This window comes from Mixophyes fleayi, chromosome 1 (genome assembly GCF_038048845.1).
Source record: "Mixophyes fleayi isolate aMixFle1 chromosome 1, aMixFle1.hap1, whole genome shotgun sequence".
Lineage (NCBI taxonomy): Eukaryota > Metazoa > Chordata > Amphibia > Anura > Limnodynastidae > Mixophyes > Mixophyes fleayi.
Window position 1 is genome coordinate 229,896,369 of NC_134402.1, and position 25,672 is coordinate 229,922,040.

At 38.7% G+C, this 25,672-nt stretch overlaps 1 protein-coding gene across 3 annotated transcripts in view; it reads left to right on the forward strand.

Annotated features, from left to right (window-relative positions):
* Positions 1–3,194: 3,194 nt before the first annotated feature.
* The window catches only part of KCNN1 (potassium calcium-activated channel subfamily N member 1), an 83,232-nt gene continuing 60,754 nt past the window's right edge, over positions 3,195–25,672 (forward strand). The window contains exons 1-3 of one of the 3 annotated variants that reach the window (XM_075206852.1): positions 3,195–3,382; positions 14,117–14,569; positions 18,158–18,253. In XM_075206852.1, coding sequence (XP_075062953.1) covers positions 14,198–14,569; positions 18,158–18,253 — 468 coding nt within the window. In that variant the 5' untranslated portion in view covers positions 3,195–3,382; positions 14,117–14,197. Of the gene's footprint in view, positions 3,383–3,650; positions 4,228–14,116; positions 14,570–18,157; positions 18,254–25,672 lie in introns of those variants that run through there. The other 2 variants (XM_075206861.1, XM_075206845.1) reach the window with 2 other exon arrangements.

Genomic DNA, 25,672 nt, shown 5'->3' on the forward strand with positions numbered 1-25,672 from the left:
TTTAATTTGCAGGACTTTTCTCGCAATCAGCTTAATGATGCAACCTTGGAACATGCATTCAAAAATGTGACTGAGGTACATGGTGTAATAAAAATCACACAGCCTGCAAAAGGTATACCATATATTGTTGATAAAAATTATTTTCAGGATAGAATTTGAGTTGCACAAGGGGAAAAGTTAGAACAATTAATGGAACCTCAGGTTTATGTACCTTGTTGTTTGCTACTCAGGAGGTACCTCAAGCCTCAACAGGATTTTTTTTTTTTTTAGTTACTGTTCGTGAGACAGCCAAGGGTTATCTTGAATATGTTGAAAAAAGGGTTGGAACAACAAGAACCCAGAAAGCCAATTCTGGTACAATTTGTGGCCCAAATGTATGAGTGGTTGGGAAAGATATGGCCCATTGTACAACAACATGTAAAAGCGGTTTAGGAACGGCAAAGTAGAAGTTATGATAAAACTGTTGTAGCTTGATCCTTCAATCCTGGGAACAAGGTCCTGGTCCTGGTCCCAACCCAGGAAAGCCCACTGACAGCGTCACTATAAAGTCAATTACAGGGTTGATCAATTGGAGAGGAGAAGGGAGGAACAAATATACCACGTCAATCTCCTTAAACCTTGATATAATGAGGACTCCTCTACTTGGGTAGTGAGTACTGTCATTGAAAAGCCTAAAGTTCCCATAGAGCCAGCTCTATCTGTTAGGCACAAAAAGCAGACGGAGGAAATGATACACTGGAACAGGGATGTCTTCTCTCCCATTGCTGGGCCCACTACTTTAATTGAACACGACCTTGCCACTCCGGTGGGTGTTGTCTTGAAGCAGAAGCTGTACCACATTCCTGAAGCCACATGGGCTGCGGTGAGAAAAGGGATCTAGAAAATGCTCCTGCTGGAACGTAATCGAGGAATCCTCTAGTGAGTAGAACAGTCCTATTGTGCTTGTCCCAAAGCCCAATGGGAGAATTTGGTTCTGCAACGACTTTAGGACTTTAGGCGGTTAAAGAGTGTATCCCAGTGTGATACCTACCCTATGCCACTGATTTACAAACTAATAGAAAATGTATCTGGTAGCAACTATCTGACTACTCTCGATTTAACAAAGAGGTATTGGCAAGTTCCCTTTACTTCCTCAGCCAAGCCAAAGACCGCATTTTCCATCCCTGATGGTCTCTTTCAGGATACGGTTTTACCCTTTGCATGGGGTACCTGCCACCTTTCAAGGGCCATGGATAATTTGCTACGACCCCATACAGCCTATGCAGCTCATTACTTAGATGACATAGTGCTTTATTCCCCAGACTGGAAGTCACATCTGTCCAAATTCGAGTGGTGTAAGCTTCATTGAGGTCCATGATTTGACAGCTAATCCAGAAAAATGTGCCATAGCTATAAGAGAATTCAACTATTTGGGGTAGATTGTCAGACAAGGGCAAGTGAAGCCCCAACTAGACTAAGTTGAAGCAGTAAAAAACTGGACAAGATCAGAAAAGAAACTGGAGTTAAAGACCTTTCTAGGTCTTGTAGGTTACTACAGACCATTCATAAGCCATTTTGCCACTAGAGCTGCTCCACTTTCGGACATGCTAAAGAAAGCTGTCCAGATCGGTTAGCCTGGTCTGATTCTGCAGAGGCTACTTGGTCAGATCTTCGCTTAACCCTCTTTTCCTCTCCAGTACTACAAGCACCTGACTGTACCCGGAGGTTCTTCCTCCATGATATCTACTGCATTAGGTTTTTCTTACATGATTTTATAATTCATTATGTTATAAGTCAAAGCTGCCATTTATAAATAATCAACAGTTGTTAATAACAACCAATACCATGATGGATTTTAATTGACTAGTCCTGTTTCTGTTTTCATACATATACTTCCTTTTTTCTGACACAAAATGTATTGTATTGAATGTAAATAAGTTGATCAGTGTAAGACAATATACATCTAATATTTTGTGCAATTCAAAACCATTTAACTGCAGGTTACATTGAAGAAAATGCTTAGTACTTGTTGCTTTATTTTCCAGAATTATTTTAAAGAACATTTTTTTAACAAAGATTTATTGAGTCATACTTATTTCCTCTTGCATGCGCAAAATTATTCTCAGGACATCCACCACTCATTATTAAGTTATGTTTTTATTTATACATACTCTACACAACATTGTTGATGTAGTATTTTCGTTATGGTGTTTATATATTACTTCCATTAGTAAACACACATTTATTTGATACATGGTGTCATAAATTATAATACTTAGACACACAAGTCCCATAAATCATTTATTAGGCTTCTATTTAAATCACTTATTGTAAATCAAAATTCCACAAAAACCACATTACACAGACGCTAATAGAATCAAATGCTATTTTATTTTGCAGCCACAGAAATTGATATTTCACTATACAATCAGTAACAATAGAGTTACATATTTAGCAGTCTACAGGGGTTCTTTGAGGCCACAGTTATACAGAGAACCTCCATGCACTGTAGTGTATGACACAATTTTTTTGGGTGGTATCCATCCCCAGGAAGTGAATTTAATAGTATACTGTTAGCCCTTCCATGAAAACTTAACAGCACTGACAAACACAAAAACAGTTTTTCACAAAAGTTAACTGAATTACATGTAAGCCAGGTGATACATATCAAAATAAACAGTCTTTGTTTCAAATAAAACCCTTTATAAGCTTAAGATTTTTATGCAATAAGTTTTCAATATAACTTTATATATATATATATACATTTACATGTACTGAAATTATTAGCAATGTCATCATCCATTACAACTTGTACTAGCTTACAATATCACACATTCTTTTACAGGACCATTTACAGATTCACATGCATAAATGCAAATAAGCCGGGGTATGCAATATTCTCCTCAACACAAACATGCAGTTACACAGGAATCCCACACCAGTTGGGCATTTTGTGCATTGTAAACAGTACACAGAGCTGTCTGCAGCTAAAGCCATTACACGAGTGAGGGTATTTTGGTTAGTTGCAAAACCTATATATTTTTATTGTGCAGATTTTAACCCTCAACTGGAAAAAGAGATCTGAATGCGCGAGGCTGCTTACTCGCTGTACTGCTGCAGAATGTGTGTGTAGGGGGAGTGTTAACGACCATTCATGTTCTTATGCGACTATTTCCCCTTTAAAAATGGGTGGAGCATGTAGTACACAGAAGACATCATGAGGGCAGTTGTGGTGTAAACAGCCAATGAGAGCGGGCCCATTGGAATCCAACGTACCCCAAGAGGAGCAGAGCCAGCAGCAGAGCAGAGAGGGGATGCTGCAGCAGCACAGGGCTGTCCCACTGCAGAGCAGCTGCAGAGCACAGGGAGCTGGAACTAGCCCTTCATCAGGACCAGTTGACAGGTAAAGGGATCGGAGAACTGGCCTCTATCCCTATGGAAGGAGAGTTGTCCTTCACGACCACAAATTGTATGGAAATGTCACTTCTTGACTGTTTTGTTCATAGCTCTGCGGGTACAGGGAACTGTCCTTCAGCACCACACAGCATTCCTAAGTAGCTATGTCTTGCCTATCCACTTCCCCAGCCGATAGAAGAGTTAGCCTTCACAATAGCATATCACAAACAAATGGCACAGACATATACACAAATCAGCTAGTAAAAAATGAGCCGTCCTTCATGTCAAATAGAGCTGTATTCCCCTTCATCTGCGCATTGTAGACAGCTAATCTATAACGTTTCACATAACAGCAACGTGCTATATTACCTGCAGTATCAAATCTGCAGGAATAGGGGGTGTCTACCAAAACCCTCACATGACACTCAAGTAGCAGACCATAGCCAGCCAAAACCTCAACTCCCCACCCATGCCAGGCACGGCATGTCTGCAGCCAGGTCACCCTTTGCTGCCTTGCCACCCAGCCGCAGAATATAAAGCTTTCCTGTCTGGCCCGCTGGTACGCTCTCCTGAGCAGTGTTACCCGTGTGAACAGGGGAGGAGGGAGGGCTGGAGAGAGGAGACATTGCAGCATTGACCAATCTACAAGACCAGGGTGGGCTCCTCGGCTGCGGCAGTGCGGCGAACGCCACGGAAACTTCTCCGATCTCCCCGCCACACTCCACCCAAAATGAGGCACCAGAAAGAGATATTGTAAGACAATTAACATCCCATGTCCTGGAGAAGTGTGTCTCGATACTGCTATGCCAGAAGATTAACCCTATGTGGCTTGGTTTCCAGTTCGCAGCATGGGTGAGTGGGTGGATAATGGGGTAATTTACTGCAAAATGGGGGTTCACGTATTAACTGGCTTTAACCCTTAACTTTGCTCCTGGGCCCTGTATAGCTTTACCGAACACTATTTGTCCTATTGCCAGCAATTTGTGTCAATGGCAGGTTGTGACTTTCTTTCTCTCCAAAATCATAAACATCATTGTGTAGGAGCATTGAGGCTCTGCTGTAGCGGGGTGCAATTGAGTAATTATATTTTGTGCTGTGAGAAATTAACGTTTTATTGTAGAGTGCAGAGGTTGAGAATAGTGTGATGCTAGATTGGTGGTAGTATTGGGTAGTAGTAATATATATATATATATATATATATATATAGCATTGTCGTAGAGGTAACATTCTGCCGCTATATTTCTACTGATTAACAGGTTCGGCGATTGCATGTGTATGTTTGTCTGCAGAAAGTTGCAACTTGATGATTCCCAAGATAGGGAGATATGTCCATACATGCAATGTTACCTTGTGCAGACCTGGGATGAATTGCTTCTCCTCTGCAGCAAGTACGTGTTACGGCGCTGCATGAAACTGTCAGGTTTGGGGTTTGACTAGGGCTCTAAATAATTAGATAAGAAATTTGAGGACAAGAATTAAACTCAGTTCCGAGATGCAGATGGCATGAATAATGCATGGATTACAAGTAAGAAAAGATAGTATTACTGTGAGGGAGATTGTCTAGCCGAGTGGAAGGAAGGTGCTTTACATTGAGGACGAGGGACAGAAAAAGTGGATGGAAAGGAAAATGTAGTAATGTGTTAAATGTACGTAATTTATTTCCTTTTGTGTCATGTAGCACTGGTGCATAATTAAACAATTGTATATCTGTGCTTCAATGAGAAATGAATTTGTGGCAATGCAGTTTAATGCAGAACATGAATGCGTGTGTTTGCCTTGTAACATGCCTGTGCCATTCCATTTGCGTTTGTGACATGCGTTTCTATATGTCTGTGGTCTGTCTGGTTTTGTAATGTATAACACTATCGTTTGTGTATAGTGTATTTCAACCAAATGTTATCCCTGGCCCTACACTCCCACAGTGACCTTTATAGTGTAAATCTTCAGCTTAAAATACGGTTGTGCACCCAGAGGTTGTCATCAAGAGTTACAGGTGCCACACCAAGCAGGTTGCTGTTCAATGCTCAGGGCTCTAGAAGAGATGACGAGATTACAGTGTGATTGTACTGAGAGGACAAACCATCAATAGATAAGCATCTGTGTCTGTAGTCTGTAGAGAGCCATTTGAAGGACATGTTATGCTGTGAAGGAAAACTGCCTTACAATAATCTTCTCAACTTATTTCTACCTCTAGTTCTAATTCTAGTTCTCTTGCATCTAATTCTACCTGTTCTATGTACTTAGTTATCCCATGTTATTCAATTCTACATTCAGTTCCCTGTCCTCTTCCATTCATATCCTATGACTTCTTCACCTTGAATTTTCTCCTTTCACTTGTAGTTTTTTTTATACCCAATTGATTTCCCTATCTAGTCATTCTCACAATTTATCTCAGTTGAACTCCTGCTTCTTCTTTCCCTTGAGCCTTTATCTTCAGCTATATGCTTTTTTTGCCCCAGCCTTGTGACAGACTGTTCATCCTAATTCCTTTAAATGTGTTCTTCTATCCCTGTCTCCCTCTTTCTTGTTATTCTAAATAGCCCTATCATGAAGCTCGTTCTCAAATTTAGGTTATCCACCTAGACAGATAGAGGCAAATCAATCATTCCCATTAAGGCAGTTTGGTATGAAGGGATCTGACACCTTTCTAGTTATAAAAGCACTGTTAATTACCTTTAGTACTCCTTATCTACAGATCACTGCCATTGATATGTATACCTGTTCTATGTATAAAATCTTAATATACTTATTTGGGGCAATATATATATATATATATATATATATATATATATATATATATTTATATTTAAAGTTTGTCTGTTTGTTTGTTGGTGAATATCTTCCATAGCTCTCAAGGTAGATCTGCCGAATCTTACATAGTTATTTAGTATCGAAAAAGTAACCTATTAGACCAAGTAGTGGCAATGCGACAAATATTGAAAACATATTTTTTGGGTTGTAAACAATTGTTTAACTGCTGGAAGTTATTAAACGCCACATCAGGACATTGTGACAAATCAACAAATCTTATTTTCTAAATAGTATTTTCGGTCTATTTACCAAATAATTTGCTAATATATAAAGAACTGCCACACATTACAAATCAAACTCGCGCAACAGCGAGTAACTGAGCTAGTATTATACATATCTGTGAACTTCTCTGTAACATTTGTCCATTATTTCCAGTTCTCTGACTTCCAGACAACCAGTTCTATAAACCAGAATGCTTATTTCAATTTAAGGTTAATGGCTTGTTCCAGCAAGGTTTAATATGGGGACACTGTTGTTAAATGTGCTTGTTTCCTTGAACACCATAGACATACATACATACATAGTAGAATAACTTAGTGTGAAGATGGGAGAAAATAGGGAGACACATTTTTAGACAGTGGAAGAAAGGTACAGTGGTACACATTGGGTAACTGTGGACAGAAGGATATTACCTCTCATGTGGGGCTTGGTCCCTCATACTTGTATACTTGTAACTACACTATAACTGACACTTATGAAAAGCGTGAAACAGCCAACTTAAAACACCCCAGCATAAGTGAAATGGTTTCAGGCAACCCAAGCAGCAGACTAATGTATAATTGTCTGGGTAAGTCAGGAATTACCCAGCTGTAAATGCGGTCACTATGACGCAGGAAATTATTCCTAGTCAGGGATTCCTCGGAACACTCTATGCAGACAGAGGACATTACAATAACCTTACATGGCCACAACTAAATCTCTCTCTCTCTCTCTCTCTATCTTTTTAAAACTTTATATTGCTGCAATTATAATGAAGAATGTTAAGGATGGTGTTGCATGGTGCTTTTCAGAGTCAAGTTTTTTCTAAATCCCAATTTTTTATAAAAATATTGAAATCCAATATAGCGACATAATAATAATAATTGAAAACCCTGTTTTCTGTAAAGTTGAGTTTAATCAAAAAAAAATATAATTTTATTTTTGCAAAGTAGCTTTTTAACCTCAGGAGACAATCTAAATCTGTTGGAATGTCACCTTGTATGTAATGTGTCATTGTGAAGTTTTTAGAGAGAGCTGGAGAAAAAAGAGGTTGCAGCATTGACCATTCTACTGGTCCATGGTAGGCTGCTGAGCTGTGGTGGTGCTATGATAGTCACAGAAATTCCTTCTGGGATTTCCCCATCACACTCCACCCAAAAGGATAATGTTGCCACCATTAGCTGATTACACTTGTGCAATGTGGCTCTAATCATATCCTCCAGTGCAGAGCGGAACTAGCGAGCAGTGGTCCCCAGTGCAGGGAGATGGGAAAGGGGGAATCAGGGCCCCCGATCCTCTGTATCTGCCATGCAGGGAGCCCCATTATCTCCATGGGCCCCGATGCACTGCACTTGCTGCACCAATGGTAGTTCTGCCACTGCTCCAGTGTCCCTTTGCTAGCAGAAAACTGAGAAGATTGACACTCCAACATGTGTGCCCTGTTGGAGGCTAAAGAATCAGTACTGACCTATTCAGTACCTGTCCATTTACAGTTATTCATATTAAAATAGTGGGTTATATAGGAAACTAAGATACACACTGTATTTAGTGTGCTCTGATGCAGTATTCGGTAAAGCAGGGGAAAAATCTACAGAACAGTGTAGAGAGAGGAAAGTCTGGTGCTGACAAAAGAAGGGTAGTTATTTGTTGTAAACTCTGTGTTGTATATTTTCTCTTATGCAAATACTCTGCATTCTGTATACCCACATAAATGTTTATCATGTTTTCTCTGTACCTCAATACCTGTAAACATAGATATGTGTATGACCAGCTGTTTGCTGTGCATTTTATTACCTTTCAGTACACAGAGCTGTAATACTCTGTAACAATGCTGGACCAATTCCAGTATTCAAGTGGCCAATGTGCCTAACATATTACTACTGATGGTTGTGAGAGTTATTTCAAATTATGACAATGAATGCACATGTCACAGGCTCCTTAAAATATCAATTTGGCTCCTTGATTGATCTGACTGGCTTCTGAATTACATTATTTTTTTCACATCTGCTTTTTAATATCAATACCTGTATATATTCTGAACTATTAGAATTTGCATCTTGATAAAGGCAATACTACTGTTTAAGCAGCCTTATTCCCCATGAGCAGTAGAAAATGAAGAGTTACAATTTGAATTTCGCATAGCAGACTTGCATGAGGTTCTACAACCCTGCTTTCTCTAAATTAATTTAATTTTCAGGGCACATGACACAAGGAGGAATATAAAAAGGCTGTTTAGACTGGGGGGACTAATGCCCAGGGTGGTTTGGGGGGGGGGGGGGGGCAGACCTTCTCCAAACTGAAAATGATGAATATTTACATGTAAAATGCTCTGCCAGGGATGTATTCATGCACATGCTATTCACCTAAACTATATGGACAAAAGTATTTGGCCACACCTGTTAATTATTGAATTGAGGTGTTTCAATCAGACCCGTTTCCAGAGGTGTATAAAATCAAGCACCTGCAGTCTCCATTTGCAAACATTTGTGATACAAAATGGGTCGTTCTGAAGAGCTCGGTGACTTCAAGTGTGGTCTGTGATAGGATGCCACTTTTGCAATAACACAGTTCATGCAATTTCATCCCTGCTGGATATTCCACGGTCAACTGTAAGTGATATTATTAGAAAGTGGAAGTATTTAGGAACAACAGCAACTCGGCCACGAAGCGGAAGCCCACGTAAGATCACAGAGCAGGGTCAACGACTGCTAAGGCGCATGGTGTGTAAAAGTCGCCAACGCTCCATAGCTGAAGAGTTCCGAAATTCTATTGGCATTAATGTAAGCACAAAAACTGTGGGGCAGGAGCTTAATGGAATGAGTTTTCATGGCCGAGCAGCTGCATGCAAGCCTCACATCACCAAGACCAATGCCAAGCATCGGATGGAGTGGTGTAAAGCACACTGACACTTGACTGTGGAGCAGTGGAAACATGTTCTGCGGCGTGACGAATCACTCTTCTCTGTTTGGCTGTCAGATAGGCGAGTTTGGGTTTGGCGGATGCCGGGAGAACATTACTTGCCTGGCTGCATTATGCCAACTGTGAAGTTTGGCGTAGGAGGCATAATGGCATGAGGCTGTTTTTCAGGGTTTGGGCTAGGCCCTTTTCTCCAATGAAGGGTGATCTTAATGCTTCAGCATACTAAATCATTTTGGACAATGCTATTCTTTTAACTTTGTGGCAACAGTTTGGGGAAGGCCCTTTTCTATTCCATCATGACTATGCCCCAGGGCACAAAGCAAGGACTACAAGACATAGTTTAATGAGTTTGGTGTTGAAAAACTTGACTGGCTCGCACAGAGCCCTGACTTCAACCCCATTGAACAACTTTGGGATGAACTGGAACAGAGATTGTAAGCCAGGCCCTCTCATCTAACATCAGTGCCTGACCTCATAAATGCTCTGCAGAATGAATGGGCACAAATTCCCACAGAAACACTCCAGCAACTTGTGGAAAGCCTTCCAAGAAGAGTGGAAGCTGTTATCACTGCAAAAGGGGGACCAACTCCATATTAAAGTATATGTATTTGAATACAATGTCATACATCCCTGTTGTAATGGTCAAGCGTCCAAATACTTTTGTCCATATAGTGTATATTGAGATGCTGACATTTACATTTTAGTTATTGTTAATGGTAGCCTGGAGTTGAAAATGCCATGATTGTCTTTTCAGAAATCTTTGCATTTTATCGTTAATGGCTAGTTTCCTGCAAAAAAACATATTAACAATTGCTTGTCTTTCTTTACTAAAAAAAACAAGACCCATTGTTAGGAATAAATAAGTTTTTGACATGATCTTTTCTGGAAATTAAGTGAATTTATTGAGAAGCAACCATTGGCTCTTGTTAGTATCAAGACCTGGATACTACTACCTAACTGTGACAGTGTTTACTTTTGCAATTTATGGAGAGTTAATAGTCATAACTTACAAATTATTACCCCAATAAGTATATCACCCACTTATATTTCATGCTATGGAGTGTCATTTAGGGAAAAAAAACCACATTATTTACAATGATTTGTTCTACAAAAGTTTCTCTTTAGTTGAAATGCATGTCTCATGGAACTTGGTGTAACAATGGTGTATCGGTAGTGTTTACAAATGGTTCCCAAGTTCAGCCTGTCCCAACAGAAGTGTCTGAAAAGGGACACATCACTGCCATTGATTTTCTCCTACCAGCCCTAATTCATTCCTTTTTAGGATATGTACATTGTCATAAATGTGAATTGACTGAATACAAGAGATGTACATTCAGGCCTGGATATGTGAAATGGCCATTGGGTGCATTTCAAGTTTCCAGTGACAATTTATACATATATTTTTTTTATATCTACATAGCCCTATGTACTTGCTGAGGGTATGGAATGAGGTGCTGGGAACTCATGCTGACCTGTACTAGAATAATTTTAAATACTTGTGGAATACATTTAATTATTTTAAACAGTAGCGATGAGGCAGAGATTTAGGTACAAAACCGTGCAGCGATTAGGTGTTGCTAAGGTGACTTTGGGGCAGGATCATTTTAATAAAAGGTCGGTTGCCCTGGACCCACCAGTTAAAGGGGATCACAATTTTTAGCAGGTGAATCTGGATTGGAGAGGGGCTAAGAGTAACTCACGTTTCAAAAAAATGTAAAGTTATTAGTTCAAGAAATAAAACCACAGTACAATAGTCTCAGTCTTATAGTCTAATTGCTGACACATTGCCCTTATATTTACCTAAGTCCTAAATCAAGTTTTAACCATGGACCATGCCCTAATTCTGGTTTAACCATAAACCTAGCTCAAGCTCTAATGCTGTCCTTGGTAGACATTTATATGTAAAGTGCTCTATGAGAGATGTATTTATATACATGTGATTCATCTAAATTGAGATACTGCCATTTACATTCCAGTTATCCTTAGTCCTAAAATATCTCTGATAAAAATTCTAAAAATGTAATAATCCTTATTCACACAGAATAATTTGTACCAGTGTACCTTTTTCTTCTCAAGACTACTTGCTACATACTACTTTTGGGATACAACTGCAAGTTTTCCATCCATGTTTTGCATGTTTTATAACCAGAACTTTATACAGCTACTCTTAGCATAGCAACTGTTATGATTGTTTCTCTGATCACTATTTTCCAACCAGGAGGAAACTCATATGCAACAAAGGCTCTCAGCTCTACAGTAATTCCTATATTTTAAGAGCCCTGAAAAGTACACAATCTATTCCTAATTGTCAGCGTCTCATAGTGCCACGTATAATGATACAGATTTGTAAGGCGCCACAGTGCTTCGCAAACAAAACAAACATAAAACAGGGACATACAATGTAGGCAAAATAAACGTGGACATGAAAACAAAGGGTATGAAGGACCCTCCTCATTAGAGAGCTAGAATTCTAAGTGCAAGAGGCCATAGCTGAAACAAGACAAGCGATGTGGCTTAGAGTAGGGATTGGGACAGCTATGAGGATGTATTAGTGGGAATAGTGTTATCGGGGATAAGGTCGCCTCTTAAAAAGAGATGGGTTTTTTAAGAGCATCTAAAGATTTGAAGGCTGTTGGAAAGACTGACTGAGCGTTGTAGGAAATTTCATAAGTGGGGAGAAGCACGGTCAGAGGAAGATCTAAGAGGGCGAGAGGAAGAGTATTTTGATATGAGATTTGAGATGTATGCAGGGGTAATGTTGTTGAGGGTTTTGTATTTAAGGGTAAGTAATTTGAATTTGATTCTGCAGGACACAGGGAGCCAGTGTAGGGATTTGTAAAGTGGTGCAGCAGATGTGGAGCAGTGAGAGAGGAAGATCAGTCTTGCAGCAGCATTTAGGATGGATTGAAGTGTGGATATATGGGTGTCAGGAATGCCAGATAGCAGGAGGTTGCAGTAGTCAAGACAGGAGATGATGAGAGAATGTATAAGAGTTTTGGTAGCATGTTGACTAAGGAAAGGGCATATTCTGGCAATGTTTTTAAGGTGGAGTCAACAGGACTGGGAGAGAATCTGGATGTGAGGTATAATACAGAGGAAGGAGTCAAGTGTGACACCAAGGCAGCGGGCTTGGGAGACTGAGGAAATTGTGGTGTTAGTGACAATGAGGAAGATTTAAGGGCTGGTGATGACTTTGGCATTAGGGAAGATAATAAGCTCTGTTTTGGACATGTTGAGCTTTAGGTAGCATTGGGGCATGCATGTGGAGATAGCAAAAAGACAGTTGGTTAGTTGAGATAGTACAGAAGGAAAGAGGTCAGGGGAAGAGATATAGATTTGGGTGTCATCAGCGTAGAGGTGGTATTGGAGGTCATATGAACGAATTGGTGCCCCAAGAGAAGAGGTGTACAATGAAAAAAGTAAAGGGCCAAGAACAAAGGGACCACAACAGATAGGTGAGGGTGGAGGGGATAATGTGCCAGAGGTAGAAAACACTGAAGGAGAGCGGTTCATTGGGTAGGAAGTAAACCAGGAGGCCAATGAACTGTGTCACAAAGGCCAATGGAGTGATGGCTATGTAGGAGAAGAGGGTGATCAACAGCAGCAGAGAGGTCCAGGAGAATGGATATGGAGATATGACCCTTAGATTTTGTAGTAAGTAGATCACTTTTGTGAGAGCAGTTTCAGTGGAATGTTTAAGGCGGAAGTCTGACTGCAGAGAGTCTGGAATGGTGTGAGAGGAGAGAAAGTGAGACAGGCGTTTGTACACTAATCACTCAAGTAGTTTGGAGGTAAAGGAGAGGAGAGAAATAGGGCGGTAATTGGAAAGAGAGGCTGGATCGAGAGATACAAATCATAACATATACCTATAAACATCTTCTTCATTTCAATTATGTTATTATCACACATAATACTTGGGGAAACTGCCCAATATCATCAGTAAATATCACATAATCTGTAACCACCTAAAGTTATGCTTCTAATATAATAATAATTATAATTAATGAATTTCTATTTTTTTCTCAGGCACTATAAAATAAAATGAAATTGGGCATATAAAGCAAACTGAATAAAATTGGCACTGCTATATAAAATAAAAATAATAACAAACATGTATAACATTAAATGTACACTTTTTAAATAAAAAGGCTTGTGTGTCTGCATATGATCTTTGGTACGCTTGTATGCATAGTAGCACTTTTTAAACAATGTGATATAGACAAGTATCTGGCTATACATACTTGTCCAGCTGATACAAACTACCGTCTATAGATATACATTGGTTACATGTTCAATTAATGTGCTTATGTATTATAATGTATGTATTGTGTGCAGCTACACTACTGTGGTTTGCCACATGTTTTATGTCTCATATATAATTTACTGGTTTACTCAGGCAATAAGTACAAAATAAATCAGGTAGGTAATATCATACCAAGAATCTAGGAACACAAAGGCAGCCAAAGGGCAAAAATAATAACAAAGTTAAATCAGGAATGTGTGTGTGTGTGTGGGGGGGGGGGGGGGGGCACAAATGCATTACTGTTGTCTATAGTTTTGTGAATAAATGTTTGCACTCCTGTACAATCGTATCAATATGCAAATGAGGCATGCAAATTACAGTACCTTTCCTTTCCATAGTTAGGCTATAACCTATACACAGGGATCTAGTTCTAAAAGATAATGCAAGTTTAAAAACATAATAATGCCCAACAGTCTTGATATACAAGGACTGCTGAATGCTAAATACAACCCAAAAATTAAAAATGATTCACCACTGCACCAATCTGTATAATTGTTATTTATTCCATAGGGGAACGTTGACCTACAGCCCATCAGTCATGATGGTCCAGGAGCATCCTTCAGAGAGTCCAACCCTTTTTCGGACATAGCCATGAACAGCTGCAGATACAACGGGGGGATCCCAAGACCCCTCAGCAGCCTGAGCTCCTCCAGGAGAAACCTTCACGAGCCAGACCCGGAGACCCAACCCTTGCAGACACTACACAGCCCAGGAATTGAAGTGGTAGTAAGCAAAAACGATCCCATCAAGTCATCACACCGCAGCCTACGAGGAGGGGACGAAGTTAGCCACGGATCTCACCGGGGCCAAAAGAAGAACCAAAACGTGGGCTACAAACTGGGTCATCGAAGAGCCCTTTTTGAGAAGAGGAAAAGGCTCAGTGATTACGCACTCATATTTGGGATGTTTGGTATTGTGGTCATGGTCACCGAAACAGAGCTGTCCTGGGGGGTCTACACTAAGGTAATGATGGAAATGTTAAGTAGCTAGTACGTCATTGGATGAGTTACCCTAAAATATACTGTGTAGATACATTAAGGAGTTTCAACACAAAGAAGTTAGCTCAGACAAAAACTCAAATGGGCCAAAACCTTTACTTTGATTACAGTTCAATGTTTTAAACTGTTAAAAACAAAATTGTGTTATTTAAGTAATTTATATGTCACTAAATCTAATGAATGTTGTTAAGAATATGAACTTGAATCGTACAGATTGATGGCTGGCTACAAGCATTATTATTTAGCAGTGTAATCCACTCTTAAATTAGGGAGCCCAGGAATTGAATACATTTGTATACATGCTTTCTGGAGGTTTGACCAACATTGTAATAAGAGAGAAGTTTTGAAATACATAATGCTGTGCTCCAAGTCTAACAGAAATACTTATGTAGGAAAATAAGTATGAAAATCAGTTTAATTACTTCATAATGTCAAACAAAATACATAAATTTCAAATTTGACATTACGTTAAACGGGATGGCCAGGATTTGTGGAAAGGCCACATAAGCCCAGGTCTAGGATGTCAGGGTTGTAAGATCAGCGCTCACTCACTTTGCATTTAATTTGGTGTATTTATAATTTACTTCTTACATACTATATAGAGACTGAACCATTCACTCAGTTCTGGCTGATATTCTCCCATGTGTTAATCTTATACAGATGGTGTGCGGTTGTGGTTGGAACTATTAAGCATTACGAACAGAAAAAATGGCCTAGGGCAGCTAAAAAAATGTAAATTCAGGCATGGGGATTGTCAGCCAAAATATACAATTAATAAAAGAAAAAGCAGCAACACATTTTAGCAGTTAATTTAGTGTTCTAATTTACTGTGGTTTCCTTCATACTGTTTTTATAGTAAATTACTATTTAAAATACCTGGGATCTCTGATGCTATACTTCCCAGTTTCCCATGAGACTCCTTTTTATTCCGCCAGTAATATTTAACTCGCTATGCTCATTTTCCCATCGTTTAGACATCATATTGCATCTATATTAACAGGATATTAGGTTTCTATAACTGTTTTATTGTCTTTGGGACCTAAACAAGCTTTAGAGTGGATCGTATGCCCTGAGCATGGGTGCCTGTTATGCGTTTAAAAATGATAGAAGCCATAGAATGGATGCTTGTGACAAGGGGAGGCTGCATTTGTCAGACGTGATGTGTGACACACATGATGAGTGACGCAAAATGTGAGTAAGGAGTGACGATGCAGAGGGGTGTGCTGTTTTCCACGACACAAAGAAAGCTCTGAGAGTCTACAAATGCTTCGGTGAGAGGCAGAAAACTCTTTGCGCATGAGAATTTGCAATATTTCCTGCATGGGAAGATTTACGTGTACTAGAAATTACAAATTATGAATGATTATGAGGAGAGACATGTGACAATATTTCACCCCATTATGCTTCGCTCATGAATTTAGTTTTTTTTAGAAGCATATGGGCCACCAAAGGGAGCTTCTCACTACTGGTATTTCCACCATGTAAAATACATTTCCCATGATTTATAGTCCAGCCAATCACACAACAGCTATAACTCATTGCTCATCCTTCATCACTTGTCCCTCATCACTCATTGCTCATCCCTCCTTGCTCATCACTCATCACGTCAATTGTAACAAATCATATGTCTTTTCTCATGCTCACTCTTCACACATCACAGAATTGTTTGATTTTGACAAATGATTATATCATGTCTGATCCTGATATTTTACTCTGACTAAAATGGACACTATACATACTGATGGCAGTAGGGTCCTGAAATTCTTCTTTTATTATACTTTATATTTCTACTTATCTTATGTGCTTGGAAAAATATTTCCTCTTACTATCTCTCCTTGCACTAGAAGACCAAGCTCTGCCCAAGAGGAAATACTACAAAATCAGATGTACAAACGGCTTCTCCGTCTCTGTATACTCAGATTCTCAGTTATTGTGTTGGAGAGGAGTACCACTCCGCATCTTTATCTTCTCTGCAGAAGCCCACGGAATTAGCTCTATGCAAGACTATTGCTTACATTGCATTTCTCGCTGCTGCACAAGTGGCTGCTGCAAAAGTCTCTGCTAAGAAAAACTGTCTGAATGAACATATCTTTTGGTGTGTAAATACAGGATAGGGAACGATTAAAAAAGAGTAGTAGCTGCCTTGGAAGAATGAAACAGTTTTACAATCTGATTATACGTAAGGATACAAGCAGGAAAGGTAATGACAGATATATATATATCTAATATATATAAGCCTAGCGGCGTGTGTTAGTGTGTGTGTGTGTGTGTGTGTGTGTGTAAAAAACTATTTTATTAGAAAGGGCTCATCCAGTTGACCTGAAATTTGGTATACTGACATTATTTGACAAAAAAATTATAATAGTGAAGTCAGTTAACTTCCATCATCCCCCCTTCCCCTCGTGGGAGGGGTAGTAAAGGCTAAATTTACCAGTTGATGGCTCAAACTCTTGACCGTATGGGTATTTATTTACCAGAGCCTGTGTTTGGTCATGGACAATTGTATGTCGCATTTTCACGAGTACGGAGAAGCAGTGATGTGAAAGTGCAGGTTATGAATACTGCCCTTCAAGGAAGACTGATTGAGCACAGCGATAAGGTGTTTAGCAGAAACGTTGTGTATCGAGAGGTTTTAGAACAGTAAGACGATGGAGATTAAGGATGTGGCGATGAAGATGAAGGATGAGGTGATGGAGAAGAATGATGAGGTGGTGACATGTGGACAAAACCACGTTAAAAAGGGCGCTTACGTCGGGAAGTAACGCTCTTCCCCTCAGGAGGCCTGGCCTAGCCCCAAATGCATGACAAGAACCTTTTTAACACCTTAAGTAGCTTGATTTGACTAGAATGCATGAGTATCATGCACGGGTTAACTTGTGTATATATATATATATATATATATATATATAGATATAGATATAGATAGATAGATAGATAGATAGATAGATAGATAGATAGATATAAATATATATCAATATATTTATAGGATTGATGTTTAGGGAATAAATTAACTATGTATAGGTCACATAGAGCCACAAAAGAGGTTACATTTAGACATTATGAAAATCACATATTTACCAACTGATTTCCAGGAATATCCTCACATTTTGGTCCTGGAAGCTTTTGTCTGACAGTATTTTAACACTTATCTGTACAGTGCTAATTTTCCTGTATGCAGTTCTTGATATAGAATTTTAGACTTTATGGGTGGAGGCGCATCTATCAAATTGAAGGTAGTAGAGAGCAGTGGTTAATTGTCCTTAAAAGAGAGGTAAATTAACTGTATATCCTTTAAAACACACTTTCTCTCTGTTCCACTTTTATATAATTCCGACCCATATGTTTTAATGATGGAAAATATTAAAAATACAGTGGAAATTGCATATTGATTGTGTTGAATGAGTTAGATATAGTGCCCTATTTCCACCTAGTGAACAGTAATTGGTGTGATGCCCATAGATATACCTGCATAGCAGAATATTTTCCCAGGAAATGGCTTGCAGATGTTGGCAGTGTTGTTGTGTTGACTTTGCCTCTCTCACTCTTTTTATAGGAATCCTCGTACTCATTTGCACTGAAATGCCTTATCAGCCTCTCAACTGCTATCCTGCTTGGACTCATTGTCATGTACCACGCCAGAGAGATTCAGGTACTAGTTTTGAACATGTTAATGTGTGAATGCATGACCGTCCCAGCTTTCAGTCCCCACACCCCCATTTCAGCAACAAGAATCAAGGTACAACAAGTGTAGTTAGCTGCTATTGATAATATAAAACATTAGGTAAAACAAGCACACTGCTCAATTTAAAAAATAACTTTTCTGAATTTGACAATATTCAATTGTGTGAGCACTAAATTAGCAAGAGGTACGACCCTGATATTGCATCTGTAACTCATTTTGTAAGTTACCAGAAAACTCCTAGGTATGTTTTACCATAGAACCCAACTATCATGGAAATAGGTGAATTAACTAAATCTGATAACTGTATATATTATACATAACTAACTTTTGATAACTGTATCAGCAGTTATTCGCTGCAGCAAATAGAATTTACATGAAATTGATTTTAGTATGGCTATTCTTAACTCAAATTTAATAGTTGCCATTGGAACGTTGCAGACTTTTTTATATTAAGCTACTCACACATGCAAATTTGATAGGCCAATATGATAATATTTTGCTAAATTGGCCAGATATTGTTTTGCATGTTGTCCAATCATGCAACTGGACTTAAGCCAGTAGTCTGGTTAATTCGATCCCCTTTTGACCTTTTACATGTGTAAAGTCATGAGCTGACCTCGAAGTGAAAGGCAGTGCAGAGTGGATAGATGCACATTGCTGGTGCCTGAATGGCCTGATCTTTGCTATTTGACTTTTATGTTTTTTGACATTTGGATATTTCATCTGAATCATTTATTTAACATACTGCATACAGCTGAAACTGATCGTTAGTAATTGGAAACTTTTCTCATCAAACTTGGAGATGTAGGCAGATTGGTGGTGGTGATATATATATATGGTTGGAGGTGCCTAATGCACCTGACATAATGTCATTCATCTAGTGTTTTTAATGTCATTACGGCACCTGCACACTGAGCGTGGGCCATTGACATAAAGGAGAAGTAGCCGGTAGCTTCTTACCTGTGAAGCTCCCAGCTGCTGCTTCTCCATGTTTGTGATAGGCTGGGAGTATAGTGCTTGGCTACGGTGTCGCAGCCAAACACCACATTCCCACTCTGAGGAGTACTGGCCCAACTCCCCGTCTGCTAAGGTAAGAAGCAGCAGGGATGGGGGTGCTAGCTCCAAGGTGGGGCACCGTTTCAGAGGATTGGAAGGGCATCGCGTAGGGTGCCCATAGAGCTAGCATCGGCCCTGTGTGACCCTCTTTGTGTTAGGTAACAGGTGGTTACCAAAGCAACGATGCTAGTTACCACAGTAACAATTAAAAGCTACATATTAGGCACAAAGGCTAAAGCACATTCTGTTTAATTAAAATAAAAAGCAAAAAGAACAAAAAGGATAAAACAAAAGGTGCTGACAATGAAAAACAAGAGATCAATCAAGAGATATGAGGTATAGTGTACAATCACTATACCAAATATAGATGTACAGTCTTTACATTACAAGACAATAAGACAAAAGTAGCACCAAAACCATATATAACTTGAAAAAAAAAGAATACAGGAACATACTTACAAATGATTACTACGTAATGAAAACATCCCAACCTCCTTGCTGGTCATCCACTCATGTGAATGAGTATGCATAAAACAGACATACTACACTTGATATCTGTATTATAACAATAAACTAATATAATGTTTGTGATGTGATGAGTTTACTAGACAACCCACATACATCCCCCCGTCCAGCTGCAGCCAGAAACCAGAGGCTCAGTATCCTCTTGGCACTACTTAATGTAGGTTGGGAAATCCCATCTTTAGATCTACCACTCAAAATTACTTCCAGGGCTTTGTTACTTTGGTTTGAGCCAGATCCTATGGATGTATCTCAGAAGCATTGAGAGCTCCATAAATCACTGAGGTCTAATGTGGTGCTTGACTTCCTGGGATTGTTAAAATACAGGATAAAAATGCAGCTGTAAACTTTAACCACTAAAGGCATACTATTCACAGTAACAAACATTTGTGTATTAGACTCTGTAATATTAATATACAATTTAATTGAAGGAAATAGAGAGCAGTGGTAGATTGTCCTTAATATGAAGGTAAATTAACTGTATATCCTCTAAAAAAAAACACTTTCTCTCTGTTCCACTTTTATATAATTCTGATTTATATTTTTTAATGATGGAAAATATTAAAAATGCAGTGGAAATTGCCTATTGATTGTGTTGAATGAAAAAAGGTGTTATGTCCCTTATGATAAACCGTGTTTAACTTATGGATCCAGGCCATACTCAAAAAAGGATTACTTAACTAGTCACTCAGCAGCAGTGATAGTGAGAAGTGCAACAATAGAAATATTTCATGTAGGTCAGGTTAAATGCTGACCGTACAGAGGGATTTTGTATCAGAAGATAAGTAAGGTGACATGAGTCTTACACACTGAAAGGTGACACATTCAAACAGGAAACACAAGAAACCTATCTATGGACCTATGTGACCTAGTCATTCGATACCCCATCTACTGTATGCTTCCCTGATTGCTTCCCCATCTGCCATGCCTCTGTCCAGACTGAAAACAGCAGAACATAACATTTACTTATGATCGTTCTACTTTACACTTTTCTGCAAACTTGTAAAGGAAGTGGATAATGCATAGTCAAACTATATTTATTAAAGTTCCCTTTGGCTGTGCTAATATCACTACAAAGTGGTGGAAGTTGAATAAACCATTCGGTTGTATGCTTTGTAACTGTCCTGCGGGTTACACAATTACTTTCTATAGGATCAATCTAGTAATAGAAAACATCAAAACTGAATATTGCTCTTACACAAATTATTCATGCTAAACATTTTCATCTTTTGTCCCCTCTCTCGCCTATATGTATCTCTAAAATGGCAAAAAAAAAAAAAATACAATTATACAAAAAACTTATACATGTTTCAAGCTATTATAATGTAAACTAATTGAATATATGCTTATTCAAATGATAAATGGAAATAATAATAATATATAATCACTCAGCCCTTACAAACTAGTTTGGGATAACTTTTGTTCTGATTCTGCACATGTCATGGCATGCCTATAAACCAATGTAAATAAAATACATCTCCTATGCCCCCTTACTGTCATGAGTTATGACATAAATACTGAACCAACAAACATTATTTAAGATTAAATTGATTAAAAGGTTGGTTTAATTGTGCTAGTCAAAGACATTTTTATATTTTGTTGGCATGTGCATTTCTGACATGTTCATTAAGACCTCAAAATGAAGATCAAACATCAAAAAGCTGAATATGGGCATGCTCCAATGTACATGCTTGAGGGACGTGTAGGTGATTTTATGCATAAGAGTATGCACACCATCTGCAAAAAAACTTTTATATTGTAAATGACACACGCTAATTTACACCATTTCTATGATTTCAGCCTTTGCTCTATGGGAGCTGCCATGAAGATGAATTTAGCACTGTACTCGATTTTCTGAGAGAGAAAATAAATGATTCTTTAATTTTGTAACAGTGCAGTTTATAAAGGTATTTGGTGATATGATCAGCAATATGACAACATGCCAACAAGATATAGCAAAAAAAATACATTTCATACAGTTAGTTCCACATTTCTCCGTCAATGCCCCCTACTCATCTAATCTTGATTATAACTTTTAACACTGCAGGTTTAGTACACATATATGTCATTTCTACATAATTGTGTTTGTATCTCTAATGTGTTTAGGTGCAAAATTTGCATTGATCCACATAAGCCAATCCGCAATTAGATTATTTTCTAGTGTCATTTCATCTACCAAAGCAAGGGTTTGATTGGTTGTTATGGTTTAGTACACTTTTTTTTACCTAATTGCCTTACTAGTAAATAGACCCCTCTGTCTTATTGTTTTGTTCCAATGAATTTGTACCTATTTGTAGTTCTGTGTACACTGCAGGGAACTGTATAAATATACACACAAAGTAATTTTTAATGCTGCAATAATGCGGGCCCATAGCTGAAACGCCATGTTATGATACTATATGCCTATGTTTGCTCAATTATACCTGTTTGCATGGAAAACACACGGGTTAGCTCTTCAAAATTGTGTTGTTGACATTTTTTTTTAAATGATTGCCCGGGACACATTTTGGATAGGGCTATGTGCACATGGGCAGTTTATCACCCAGTAATGTGTGTTCTAGAGACTGGTCACATATAGTTGTCAACAATGTAAAATCTTTTCCAGGAACAGTTGCTGCAGGTGCATCTATGCCTGTCACATATCATTCTATCCAGGTGAAATATGATCCACTGCAATCCTACTTAGTGATAATATAGGTGTTTGCATAGGTTTGCAGAGGAGCAGCATGCATAGGCAGTGGGAGGAGTGAACGGGTACCTAGCAAGTACAAAGTAGGTCTATTGGTGCTCCTCATTTTAGTGTGTAGTAGTGCAGAATTTACATTTCATTGGTGTTCCTTGCTATGTGCAGGGATGCAAGGCCACTTGCAAGCTACAAAAGAACTTTATTTTTGTAGCTGGTGGAGATTGGGCCAAGTTATATACTTTAAATGAAACAAAACAATGCAATGTTTAATGAACATAATAATTAAAAAAATAGGCAATGTTTTCCCCCATAAACAATAACCATCCCCAGCACTGGTTTCTACTATAACAATTAGACCACGAATGTAGGGTCCCCTTATAATAGTGAAAGCAAGCCAATGGGCTAGATAGCAATGGCTAGTTCCCTCTAACACAGGGAAGCCATGAGCATAGGTTCCCCTTACTTTGATGAAAACCACCCCGGACTGATCAAGGCAGGGCTAGTGCTTCTATGGTGGACAGTGGGGGAATCGGAAATGAAAGCACCCCCCACCCCCTGCAGAAGCTATCAGCCTTGTGTTGGAAGTTGTGTATGTGTTTTTAATTTAGGGATCCCTGTCCATTATAGTGAGACCACTGGGGCGGTAAAGTTTCCCCTCCAGGCATCCCTATATCATTAATTACTACCAAATCAGCATAGGGCTGATAGCTTCAGAAAGGGTGTACTCAGTGTTTTGGAACACCTTCCCTCCATAGTGACAGCAGGCCTGCCTTAACCAGGGGCTAGTTTTCACTATAGCAGGAAAATAACAAAGGCTGTCATTGTGCACTCTTTATGGGTATTGTCTTTATTGCAAGTGGTGAATGCACCTGCAAATGAGCTTCTCAGTCGAACGGCTTACAAACATCTAGAACGGCTTACAAACATCTAGAACGGCTTACAAACATCTAGGCCTTTGGCAAAGAAGTGCATTTATAGGCACACTTCGAGCAATGATTTATTTAAGCCATAAATAAGACTAAATCAAGCAGTATTTTAGGTGAAAAACTTTTTTCAACTGAAAGAAGTTGTTCTAAAAAATTGAAAGTTGAACTTTATGGGCCTGATTCATCTTCCAACGCAAAGTGAACGCAAATTGCGTTTAAAAAACCACACATGCCATCATATTCAAATACAAGCTGATCTCAAGATACATTTCCATTGGAATCTGGGTATAAGTAAGCTATGGCTATACCTTTATTGCCATATGTAGGCAGACAGAACGCAGTGCAGAATATGCACATGATATGTGCAACATATAGTCCTATCAGAGCACATGCAATGAAAACAAATTATAAAAGAAATTACCAACTCATGGTAATCATCAACATTATTTATTTAGCAGCAACAAATTCCATAGCACTTATAATAATATAATTATTAATAAAAAAATGTGTGTTTAAAACAAAAAAATGTTTTTCCATTTTATTTTACATTGTTCTTAATACGTACTTTACATACATTTCGCTTTTATAGTTTCTGTTCCTTATTCTGGGCTATCTAGTTGCATGCATACGTGTAGTCATCACTATCAGTCGGCACTTACACCTGCCCTGTAGCTGGTACAAATGATATGGCTAAAACACACATACGCACAAGATGCCCTGAGCTTTACTCTGCCGAATCCACATTGGCACGTTCTTACTGTATATTGCGTTCATCCGCCCCTTTCCTCCCTCTTTCTGCCCCCTTTCTGCCTTTCAATTCTTGGCAGTAGTTGTTGTCATTTGCGTTTACACATGAATTGCGTGCAATTGCATTCATTGGCATAAGGCCCATTTCTAAGCATGCGCAGGGGAATTGCACACAAGATCAGGCACGCAAAGAGACTTACGCCTGAAGACGAATCAGGCCCTAAGACTTTGTACACATCAAAGTACACTTTTATAAGAGGAGTGTACCTTGATGTGCAATGGGTGGAAAATACTGAAACCTAATTGTATTTCCAGGGACAAAAAATTTGAAAGAAACATCTTAAAAACCCAGGATTCTCCCTGAAAATTAAGGAAAGTTGATAATTATGAGAGGCATTGATTGCAATGGTTTAAAATGTATTTCCAGCAGATGTGAGGTGCTAGGCTAGCTTACAGGATGAGACATTTAAATGATCTTTAAGGGATGAAGATTGTAGGGGATATAGTTAAGCTGGTAGCTCCCCTGCAAAATGATCTGATTTTTACAGTAACCCACAAGACATAGCTTTAGCCAGTACTTTCATTGGAACATGTTTTGCACCAAGCAGATGCAATTATATGGGAAATATAAGTACAAATTTATGACACATGAAATGAAGACAGCACCAGTGCAGTCTCCAACAATCTTTATTTTAGGAGAAAAAGTGTAATTTATAAGGAGGGTGGTCCAAAGGTAACAGAACTTTGATGCAACATTTTTTGTTCTTTTTCCAACATGTACATGCCAACTTGGGAGTGCAATCGCTCAAATGGTTGGGCAAAGTATCTGCACAGAAGCATTTCCCAATGGCAGAAAGTGGGCACAATGCAAATAGGTGTGCTTGGGCAAAAATAAACAAGCTGTACTTCAATATATTTTTCATTTAGTAATTTATCCTTAGTTGGTAGAAAAGGGAAAATATGAAATATTAAGTATGTTTGCTCATGGGTGGATCTTTGTTCACAGGGAACCTCATTTTTATGAATAAATGTATTACCATGCATCTGCTATACTTTTATATACATATATTTACTACCATATACCTGCTATAAGGTTATTGAAGAAGGCAATAGCTGCTATCTGTAATAGAAATAAAAATGGAAAAGTGGAATAGTTCCTTTCTGTGCCCAAGTGCTCATGGAAATGACAATATATTTGTATTTTGCAAAAGACTCTTACATCGGTGTTTCTTATTTAACAAAGGATTAACACCGGAGAAATCAGAGAGTTTTCTGGCCTTATCCTATTTGTAGACCTCTATGGGGACAGTGGTATTAGTCAATTTATTAAACTTTGGCAGTAAATTAACATCATCCCAGGATAGCATTACTTGACTGTAAAATGGGATCCAGCTGAAGCTTCTCTGGTTTAATTGGTTCCCTCAAGGGTCAAAGTGCTATGCGCATGTG